At 38.2% G+C, this 12,016-nt stretch overlaps 1 protein-coding gene across 3 annotated transcripts in view; it reads right to left on the bottom strand.

Annotated features, from left to right (window-relative positions):
* Positions 1 to 10,635, bottom strand: part of cadm1b (cell adhesion molecule 1b) — a 136,063-nt gene extending 125,428 nt beyond the window's left edge. The window contains exon 1 of one of the 3 annotated variants that reach the window (XM_079678309.1): positions 10,418 to 10,635. In XM_079678309.1, the coding sequence (XP_079534435.1) occupies positions 10,418 to 10,493 (76 nt within the window). In that variant the 5' untranslated portion in view covers positions 10,494 to 10,635. The remainder of the gene's footprint in view (positions 1 to 10,417) is intronic. The other 2 variants (XM_079678308.1, XM_079678307.1) reach the window with 2 other exon arrangements.
* Positions 10,636 to 12,016: the final 1,381 nt, after the last annotated feature.

Below are 12,016 nucleotides of genomic sequence, written 5' to 3'. Positions count from 1 at the left end.
TGACAAGTGGAATCGGCTTATCTTGACAAATGAATAGCATTAATGAAGGTCTGCCACATCCATCTATGGTGAGTGCTTTTAGCACTAAAACTAGTTTGTACTATGTAAGTTGTACAATACTTTTAATAAGAAAGTTATATAAGGTGTTGAAAAGAAAAAGAAAATAAACATCTACACATAATGATAAAGAAAAAATGTGCACTGTTTACTCCATTAAAGGCCCGAAGCTCATTAAAGGAGACTCAACAGAAACAAAAGAAACCAACCTTTAACACCCATATGAAAGCCAAATGGGAAGAAATGAAGCAAACATAAACAAAATACATCTATACATATGAAAGTAAAAACCGTAAATACAAATAAATTAGTATAATGAATAAAACGTGTTAAGAGAAGATACACGGTTTGCAATTTAATTTGTTTGCAAAAGTTCTAATATCTGATTTTGCTTTAAAGACGAAAGGTGAACTACTTTAATATGTACCAAAATTGGCACCGCTTTACAATAAGACTACCCTTATAAAGGGTTTACGAATAGTTTGTAATTAATTTATTAATCAGGCTGTGAACACTTTATAAATCCTTAATAAGCTTTTATAAGACATGAGATAAACAGGGCAACTGTGACCGGTTGCTTGCCAAATAGTGAGCCCACATTTATCTGTACTGCTAAGCCTTATTAGAAATGGTAGTAACTCATTAATACATGGGAATGTGTTTTACACTTTACAATAAGGCTCCATTTTGACAACTATAAATGTTAGTAACTCGTAAATAAATGGTCATAAAGAGATGCCAAGAAACATCAAGATGGATGGGGGGAGAATCAGCTCAGTGAACAACAGATACCAAGGATGTTGGCTGATGAAGAAGACGAAGTAAGCTAGGTAGCCAATATAAGGCTTAGTCATCTTGCCAAATAGTGAGCCTGTGTTGATGTATGAAAACTGTTAGAACTGGTTTATAAATGGTTCTTGAGAATTAACAAAGGGTTTACAACCTAATTCATAACCTAATTAGAAACCCTTTATGAATCCTTTATAAGGGTAGTCTTATTGTAAAGTGGTACCCAAAAATCTAAGATTTACAAATAAATTACCAAAATATTTAATTGTTATATATTTAATTTGTTTTTGCTTTTGTTTGCTACGCTATATGAACTGGTATGGCATTTGAAGTATTTGAAGTGTACAAAACGCAGCATTTACAGTTTACTTTTGTTAGTTTGATTTAATATTTTTGGACAAATACTTCCACAAAGTCCTTCTTAAATGACAACAAATATGGAATGAAACCACTAAAAAACAATGCTATACTGTAAATCCTATCCCGTTTTGGATAATACAATTTAGCAAATTCTGAAGTTGAAAAATATTAATTGTTAAAATATTTCAGTATTTAGATTTTCATATACTAAACAGAATACAATACATGTTATTTTGTAGCACTGTTTACAGTAAGTGAGAATAAGAAAAGAGCAATAACTTATGAAACACAAGTCATAAGATTTGCTTAGATAGAAACATCATGACATGTAATATTGATGAAAGGTTTATGTGTGAGGGCTGTAGTTGCCTTTTGTAAATTAATATAAAGACTCACAAATCCAAATGTTCAGTTGGCTTACTGTAGCACAAAGCAGGATTTGATTTGGTGTGCTCATTATTGAACTGCTGGCCAGTTGATTGTTTGGCAGCTTTACTTTGCTTGTTAGCTACAGGCCGACTGCTATTTGAGAGCAATGGATCGAGCCCATATTTCCTTCCAAATACATTTACCTGTCATCTCAGATGTAAACAATGTGACTTTGAGTTTCCCTCTTCCATTAGCTCTATTGCCTCCCATGTCTCTGCGCAGTGCAATGACTCAAGTATGAGAAGTAATCAATAGGCTTCTGGTTTGGCTGAATGAGTCTCAGTGCTTGGTTTGCACAGTCTTGATCAGCCTGACAATGACAGATTATGGCGCTGTATCTGAGTAATTAAGATGGGTCTATCGTCACGCTGGTGACTCAAGAGCATGATGCCCCCGAGGCATGCACCATCAACCTGTCAGACAACAGCTCTCCTGTGTAAACAGCATCAACATTTCCTTATGCATCACCTTGAGAGGGGGTAGAAAGTCGTGCAGCATTAGATGTAAATTATTTTAAGATGATCAGTTTTTAAACATCATTGTAGATGCTCAATGAAGATATAAAAAAACCAATTATTTAAATCATAATGAATGCCATCAAAATGGTCTATATATTAATAACATATACCCAACCCTTTAGTGATAATCACTGTTTAACAGACTCAAATGAATAGGAAATACAAACATTCTCTTTCTTGCCAATAGTTAAAGAGAAGAACGTTGATACCACTCTGATGTTTCCAAACCATCACATTTAAACCATAACATAAAATGAAATGAACCAATAATGTTTTGGTTTTTTTCATATAAGAAAGATGTAGTTTAGCAAGTCCAATTTGCTATTTTACATGGAGTTATTTACCAAATTATTTCTTGGTTTCCAATGGTTGCTAAGCAACTGGTCCAAGCAACCTTGATTTTATTTTAGATTCAAGAAAGATTTTTTAATCTTTAGGAAGAGTAGTTGCTTACTGTTTCCAGTCTTAATGCTAACTTACTGTAAGCTCAAAGGCTCCTGGTAATTATTTAAAATAGTGGTATAATTGTCATCATCTCGCTCTCATTAAGAAAGCATATCAAATTTCTTCAAATCTGCACATCTACCTGTACAGTAGCAGTAGTGCTGAGATGATTTGTAGATTAACCAATTAGTCAAACATCACCAACTATGTGGTAAAGGTTCTCTAATGCGAAGATATGCCTCTTTTATAATGTATAAATTGAATGTTGTTGGGTTGTAGGCGCTAGTAGGAAGATTTTGCATCCTAAATAATGAGACGGTTGAAAAAACGACAGTTTCTCTTTCCTTTTAGGCATATTTAATGTTCTTTTTTAATACTTATTTGTTCTTTCCAGCTGGCAACCCTGAGTGTGTTGTTCAAATACAATTAGAAGAACATTAGGGTGTAATGGAGGCACTGCTGAAAAGAAATCCAGGAAGTTGGAAGGACCTGGCTTTTCTACTGTTGTCCCCAAGTCTAGCTACATCCTGCTGTGTCAGGGAATAATATTTCATTCAGTCTGCATAAATGCATTTTTTCAAACCGCACTCCTACATAAAGGGAGGGACTGATTCCATGGGATGCTGTTAGGAGAGTTAGCTGCCTGTCGCAATATCTCTGTATATAAGCAATAATTTGATTTGTTTCTACTCTTATCTCAGAATAAAGCACGGCATCAGCAGCACATTGTTTTTCTATTAGCAATGCAAGTTTTATTGATTAGTTTTCTCTTGGCACTCACTTGTGCATACTGCATAGTACCTTTACGTTAACTTGTGATTCTTTTCCAGGGGAGTAGCATTACTTCCTTGCTTACAGAGGAGTCTAGGTACACAGTGGGTTCTTTTATCAGTCTCAGATCTGCCCAAACAAGAGCTGCTCCTCTCCTGTTGTCTGAGATGCAAGGTGCAGCAACTGAGCTCTGCCAGATAGACAAAAGCTGTCGCCGTCAGATTACAATAGAAGTAAATGGCCTGGCGTGATAACACAGTGCACATTGTGAATTTATTAATGTCTGATTGTTGCTAAAAATAGTAAACTATGTGATGATAAGGCTGGCCAAACAAAGTCCAACACTCTGCAGCTGGTGATTAAAGCACCCGAACCTTTCTCCTTCCAATTGAAGCAGTGGCTTAGCGGGAGCTCGATAACTGAAGGTATTGATCAGAGTCTCTCTCTCTCTCACAAAGTCCTTTCTCCTCCACATTGATCAGCAGTTATTTAGTCCTAATGTTGTGACTTCTGGTCTAAGACTCATCCACTCTCGAGGCTTCTCTTTTTCTTGAATACCCTTAAGCTGTTACTGATCTGAACACAGCATAGTTCATTAAAAAAAAGAATCTATGGACTTTGGATGGTCCACAATATGTTAAAGAAACAAGGTCACAGTGAGCAAAGGGTAAGTTCACTGCTTGCAATCATCATCAATAAGAAATAAGCTTTTTTTTTTTTTTTTTTTTGGCTGTAATTGTGATTCTCTTTCAGGCGCAAACAGTGTTATTTTATATGATGTAATGCTCTGATGAAATATGTTATGTCATATTTGTGAGAATCAGATCAGTGGGGTTTACATATTGCATAGGAAGCAAGGATGAGTAAGCAAAATATGTAAAGGGCCCTTTCGAGTTGATCAGTGTACATTTTTTAGGATGTATTTTTCCAACTTCTGACAACATTTAAGAAAACCCCTCTTTAGCCCAGTCAGTGCAATCTGATTAATCCCACAACGGAGCAATAAATTAAATTGAAAACTGAAAATCAAAAATATAACAGATACAATGCTTACCTGCTGAATCAGAATCATTCTAAACCAGCCTTACGCAGCGTCCACACGGCGGCGTGCGTTGAAGCTTGCAGGTGGGCGTGTCTGAAACTCGACCAACAACCAATCACATGAATCTCCCTCCCCGGACACAAGGGCACGCGGTTGGATTGGCTAGAGCTTGTACTGGCATATGATTTGATTGGTTGACGCTTCCGTCGAAGCTTCAAAAATTGAACATTGCTCAACTTTTGAAGCGACACAATGCAGTTTGGCGAAGCGTGACGTCACCCCATTCAAAGTTAAGGGGCAGAAGCGTTGAAGCTTCAACGTACGCCGCCGTGTGGACGGGCCGTTACACTAACTAAGCTTTTTTTTAATAGAGATTTTTGGCATAATGTCAAATGACAGAAAGAAACACTTATCATAATCTATTGTTGAAAATCTTGATTATCATGAAAACAGGGCCTACTTCAAATGGCTGTTATTGACATAAATGTACAAAAACTCATGGTTACAGATACACAAGACAAAGAGACTAGAGAGCAGCTCTCTGGGTCTGTAGTGTGTGCTTAATGCTGGCATCAGAATGTTAACATGTTCAGCTGTTTACCATGTTGGCATAGCTGCTAGGTAGCACTCAACATTTAGTACTGAGGTCGATGGGAATGGGATTTTTCTTTTTTGTATATTCTTTAGGTATCTCCTTATTTCAATGATAATTGTGGCTCTACATTAAAGGTTGAGAAAACATTAAAAATATTTCAATTGATCCTGAGGGGAAAATAACGTGTGGACCAAATTGGTTGCAGTCTTCAATTCAATCGTTGTTGAGTCTAAACGTTGTCAATACCTCCTTTTGATGCAAGAGGAAAAGTCAAAGAATCCACAAAGTCATGAGGGATTCTCCTAATTGCACATGCTGTATATGAAGTGTATCTATTGAAATCATAACTTGACAAGAGACAATTCAGCAAATATTGAATATAGAGAATTCAGCCTTTAACAGCAGATGGTTTCTTCCCGCAGTCCCTGAACAACTTTATTTGAAAAGTATTTGGCAATACAGCACACTGCAATAAAATAGGGAAGGTTTAAAAGGCACCAAAGTTTGAATCACATCCAGCCTTTGTGAAAACACAATTACTGGCCTCTGTGGTGTTATGTGTGAGAGACAGATGAATGGACAGATGATGTCCTTTTTTTAAGTATAATTATTCTGAACTGGAATCTTATTTCTTAATTATTTTTGTTTTGAATTACGGTACAGTAACGGTGCAGGTTAATGGAGGATATTTACCCAGAGAAAGTAGCCTACTGTGCTTTGACTGCTTCACGGCCTTAATGGTGGCTTGTAATTGCTCCATCACCCATACTAATGTGCACTCTATGCCCCTTTCAAAACAAAAACATTGCATTTCCTTTTTTTCTCATTGTGGGCCTGATTGTCACTGTCTGAGCATCGCAGCCAATAGAGTGAGGTCTCTCAGATCCAGGGAACAGCAAGAACAATGTCATATTCATAAGCAGAGACATCAGCTCTCCTCCTCATTACCACAGCACAGTCATGAATGGAAGCTTCTGTCCCCACAATCATGAAAGGACCCGTCATCTGTCTGTTTCTCCTAATTGACTGTTTACTACATTTCAACAGAGACAGACACATTTTCCATCGTCCTCAGTTTGTCATTCAATTTGACACCACAGTACAAATTCTTTACATAGAAATGTCCCCAGTTTCTAGTTACTGCATGAGTCATAGTGATAGAATGTCTTTAGACTCACTTATGTGACCTTGACATTACAACCTCATACAGTATTTAATTGAAGTTACAACTGTTACGCATGTGTTCAAAAACCCTTGTTCATAGCACCCAAGGTTATGTTTTTAAGTAAGAGATTGTGTTCTTTCAGAGACTCCACAAAACCAAGGATAGAAAAAGATTACTTCTTTATCTTCTAACATGCACCTCCATAACCAACTTCATTCTGTAGCTGACTTGCTCCAAACTCTGACTTGGAAGGACCAATACTAAAGTGAATTTTAAAGATCCTATTCAAAAAAGCAATCTCAAAAGGGAGCATGAAGATTGATCGCCGACGCACATTCACACACTTGCCATGCTTGGACAAGGTAGTTATGGTTAAAAACATTCCATTTACAGAGGGGAACTTCACTTCACACACACAGCAGCAACATTCAAAGCAGCTACAGCAGAGAAACACAGCCTGGAGGTGGGATGTCTTTTCTGAATGATAACAGCTGAGCCCACAAGACATACTTTGTTACCGGTGGCTAAATTCCTTACATGCATTTGCTGCCAATTCTCTGCCAGCCCCTCCCTTTCTAACAGGAAGATTAGCTGCCACCGCATAAAGTAGTGCCATGCATTATCTAGCAATTACAGTGAGGCTTATTAAGCAGAGTTTAATGTAAATTGAATGAGCAATAAATTCAATTTCTTTAAATAGAAGAGTTTATTATTGTTACAAATGATGTACTGTGGTGATCTCGAACGTACCGGCGATGAAATACTTCACAAGCGGGCACATATCAATGGGCCATTAAGTGCGGTATTAAATTCATCCTGAAATACTATACTGTAAGTGCTATTTTATACCGTTTGTGACGAGAAGGCGACTTCAGTTGGCTACAGAGATAGCACTGATGTATGGCGGTTATATTGTATTTATAACAAGTAGAAGATGAAATTAGTGAAATTAGCAAACATTCTTAGGATTCAGCTTCACAATAATGAAGTTCTGCTGCTTTTCATCTTAACAAGTAACTGGAAGGCATAACCTCAGCTTTAGAGAGTTTTTTATAATTGTTGAAGTATTATAGATCGAAGGATAAATTAAATAATTGAGAAAGTAATTGACAGATAACTCTATAATGAAGATGATTTAGTTATGGTCCTAGTTAGAGGTGTCTATTAAGTACTTACTCCAGCGCTATTCTTAAGTGCAATTTGAATGTATTTGCAATTTAATATTTCTGTTTAGTGTTTTCTTCTTTACTTCATTCAAGGCAAATACAGAATGTTTATTTGATATCTGCAGTCACTTTACAGAACATTTTAGACCCAAACCCATTCCCTGGCTAATAAAGAAAATGTATTTTAAACCTACTGTGTGTGAAAAAGAAGAATTTAGCCAACACTCATAGGGTGAATGTTTCTGCATAAATAGTATTCTGAGAACCCTAAGTATATTTTTGATGTTTTATAGTTACATATTATTATAAAGCTAAATGTTGAATGAAGGGCTGAAGTGTACTAATGGTTGGGTAGGACATATTCTTGGTAGAGGGTTTTTTTCTGGATATGTATATATTTAGATGCAAAACTTTACAAAAACTCCAAGGCACTCTCTTTAAAGAAACTGACACATCAGAATTATTTTACGTCTAACATAAATATTCCATAAAGGCATTCACTACTTGTGTAAAAAGAGACAGCCTTGGAGTTTTCTATTATATTACATTTGTGCTGTACTGAAGTATTTTTACTGTTACTTAAATTCAGGATCTGAATACTTCCACTGGCTCTAGATGACCCTTGAAAATGCAAACAGGTATGGATGTACTCTCTGTAAGCCACAATACGTACCACTGAAAGAGAAGAAGAAAAACACATAAGGAGATCAACACTTGTTTGGTAACTGAAAAACAACAAAAACGAGCAAACCACCAGAACACACACACTGTAAGCAAACACAGATTGAGGGCAGAGCAGCATACTGCTAGCAGATTTTCAGCAGTATCTGTTTCAAAGCCAAACCCCGCCATAAGCAGCAAGAGACGGACATCTTCAATTACTCACCCTGTCACGTGCCAACTGGCAACCAAGAGTACTGTAACAACTGTATGTTTCCTTTTGTTTCTCTGTGATCCCGTCTCTCAGCTGCGCCTTGAGGCTTCACGACAGCTCGTATTGATCCACTTCACCATCACTCAGCCCTGACGAATGACTTTAAACTGGCAATAAATGGGATTATGCAACCTTCTGAAATTCGACCATCTGATACGCTACAATAGGCCCAGGAGCCGCAGGGGTAGAAATACTGGTAAAATGATTTCTTGTTCAAATACAACATGTCAGCATTTCCTAACCAGATGCTCACCAGTGGCATGTTTTTAGATTTGCCAGTCTCACTGTACTGTAGGAACAACTTCCTGTTATGGTGCCCTGGCCTCTCTTTAAATCAGCCCTCTTTCCATGGTTTCTTTCTAACAAACTGAACACCTATTGTGACAAGCAGCATCCAGTTAGCGGGCATGTTCTCCTCTCACCACATATCAGGACAAAGTTCAAATCCACTCATTCTGGATTATTAACAAAGGAAAATTGGAAGCTGTCAAAAAAGCAGACTGTCAGCACTTCACAAAGCAAGAGCTTGGGCGGTATTTTTGCTCCCAGCAGCTGGCACAAAGACAATCAAACAAATGAAAAACCTGAGGTCAGATCAGACTTTCTCTGGCTCGGGGATTTTACCTGAACCATGAGACCGTGCTATCATTTTCCTGCTGCTGCAACCTTCGGGGTATTGAGCTCGAGGTTATTGCCCATTCATGATGCATTATTTTATTTGACTGAGAGGTTAATTAACTTAATGTGACAAGGAGAAGATACACAGTGCTGTAAATGACATTCAACTGCTATTCAACAGAGGCCATAATAAATTCAACAACTGTGAAATGTAAGCCTTGTAAGCAGTGAGGGAGGGGGGAAATCCCACTGTTAAAGACATTTCCTTTCGTAACCTCAATTTAGGAGCAGGTTGCCAATCTCTCTCTCCCTCTCAGTCTCTCACACACACACACACACACACACACACACACACACACACACACACACACACACACACACACACACACACACTCAAACACAACACAGGCTTTTATGAGTTTTCTGCATACCTGTTGATGGGTGATGCAGATAAGAATGTGTGTAACCACTAATGGCAATTTCAGACACATTAAAGGAATCAATAAGAAGTTTCAAGTGGACTTCAAGTGTAAATCTCGCAACTGTTGCTTGCCATTTTAACAACCCGCGGATTGACAACACAACATGTCCATCCTAGATCTGGGAGGGATCTAAGGCGACTGCAGGCTGACATTTTAACCGCTTCTCAAGCAGTCAGTATCGTCAGCAGATAGGTTTTCCAGGAAAAAAGACTGACGCATGCATCTCTGATGCAACCGCGGTGGGAAAAAGGGGGAAATGATCGGACTGTGGGACTACACTAGTTGCCCACATTTAGGCGTCACTGCTCATGCGGTTGTACGCTGTAAAAAATGAGAATGTAAATAAAAAAAACCTTACAGCGACATGGCAGATGTACATGTGTAGCATCCCTGCCAGCAGCAGAAGTAAGGACTGCGGGAACACAGGCTGGCATCAGAGGCTGCAGTTGTGCGGCCAGAGGACACTGTACGAGACCAGAGCTGCAATGCGTGTTTTTCTTCCAAAGCGCACCTGAAGCACACACTTGAGAGATTTGTATAGGTTGAGTTGAGACTATGGAGGGTGATGCGATATGACTTAAGATACAAGTGCGTTTGAGTCATATTTTTTGCCGGAGAATCGCTCTCATTTCACAATAAAAGAGCCACGATTCACTGTGCGTTGCCTCCAACTTGCCCTATAGGACTTAATACTGTACAAGTATTTCACCCGATTATCATACTTTGTCTCCGTCTAGTAATTGTGCAGCACTATAGTACTTTTTACAGCACTCCTCTGTAGTAGTCTATTGCAGTACAACTCAGGACAACACCCTATACAATTAGCGCTCAAATTACGAGATAAGTAGCCCAACACAGCGTGGAAATGTTGGAGTCCACGGCGGAATCAAAATGATATAAAGTGATGCTGAGATTTCAGAGGAAGCTTGTGCGCATCTTGCGCGCAAACGCACCACAACTTCTCCCCGGTACTCATATGGCTTTAGCTTTGTAAAGCGGGGAATTCTGCATCACAGACACACGCACACAAAACACCTCAAAACTTACCTTTTGAAAGAAACGCCACTGAAATCACGAAAACAAAGAGAGGAATAGGGAGAGATCCGCTTCCCGTGATCGCCATGTTGGACACCTGCTTGAGACTGGCGGCGCTAAATCACCTAGAGACGGCCATGGGATGGAAATGTAGACACGAGAGGCGGAGGGAGGGCTCAAGCAGGGAGCCTGCTCTCATATTGGGCTGCATTATGTTGCAATGACATCTAGGCCAATAAAAATAATATAGGAATATTACAGTCATATCTTAAATAAAATATGAAAACTCAGCGTATATATTACTGCTCTAATTCCCAATAGGAAAATGGAAGGGATATTAAAGTAATACCATGGGAAGTGTGAAATACAATGGAGTGCGGTGAGGTAACTATAAACTCACCACCGAGAACCACAGACTCTTTATTGGAATATTATAGTAATTTTCTTTTACGGTTATAGTCTGTTATTTCACGTGGGTGAGTAAGAGCAACCTACTCATCTGGCTGCGCCTAGGTTTTATAGCTGAAGTACAAATGAGAAAAAAGGAGAACAGCATTTAGTTTATGTTTTTTATACAGTACAGTAGACAGCTCAATAGCTGTGTACGCTGCTGTTTGTGTCTGCTTGAGGACACTTTGAGGATGCAGATTTGACACACACATATTTGTGCTACTTTTTTTTTATCATCATTTAAAACAAACTTTAAAATGTTGGGTTCAAAATGTATTCATTCCTTTATCATATTTGTCTTTAATGCATTTGCTTTTCCTCATGAATTCAGCAATAATAATGAATTAAAGCATTTCCTTTATTATTTGAAGGGAAAACATGCTTATAACAATCTCCATGGCCACAACTTTAAAACTTTGAAATAATGTACAATTTATCGTCTTTTGTATGTTTTTTATGTTCAAAGAACAACCTTTTTTTAATATGTGTAATAAACAAATCTATACCATGGATGAAATAACACTTTCGAGAGGAATCCACAGCCGAGTTTCTGCCCAGTTTCATTTTTTTGGAAGGGAAGATTTGTGTGTATGTTAGTGTGATGGCCACAGCCACACAGGCTGAAACAATTACACTGCACCCTCAGTAGTTCTGCTCAGTTCAGATGCAGTCAATCATGCCAATTATTAACACCAGACATTTGATTTAGGTAAACTCTTTACCATCTGACATTACTTATTTAATTTTCAAACATTTTAGCACAGCTAACTGTTTATTTGTATTGATTACTTTTCTTTGTCTTTGAGTTACCGTGGCCGTTGGGTGAGGTTACTTCCTAGTTCAGCAAAAGGCGTGGGAGACCGCTGAGCACTCATAAATACTGCAAGCAGCCAATTGGAACACATTGGGACAAACCATCTGCTTCCATGTCGAAGGGGGGATTTGAGTTTTGTCAGTGTTCTTTTTGTATTCTGTTAATCTTAATTACCCCCTAGTTTTAATTTGGTTGGGCCAAGCCACTATATATATTCCTTGGTTGGTCATTTTAGGAGGTCAGTTTGTTGAGTTAACACCTGTTAAGTTTTTGTCATGTTTAGTTGAGGTATTTTCTGTTGACCTCTTTTATAGGCCCGAGGCCTGTACTACAAAGCCGGTTCAACC

Source organism: Notothenia rossii, assembly GCF_949606895.1.
Source record: "Notothenia rossii genome assembly, chromosome: 4".
Classification (NCBI taxonomy): Eukaryota; Metazoa; Chordata; class Actinopteri; order Perciformes; family Nototheniidae; genus Notothenia; species Notothenia rossii.
The sequence above is the reverse complement of the archived record's forward strand: the minus strand, read 5'-3'. Positions and strand labels throughout refer to the sequence as shown.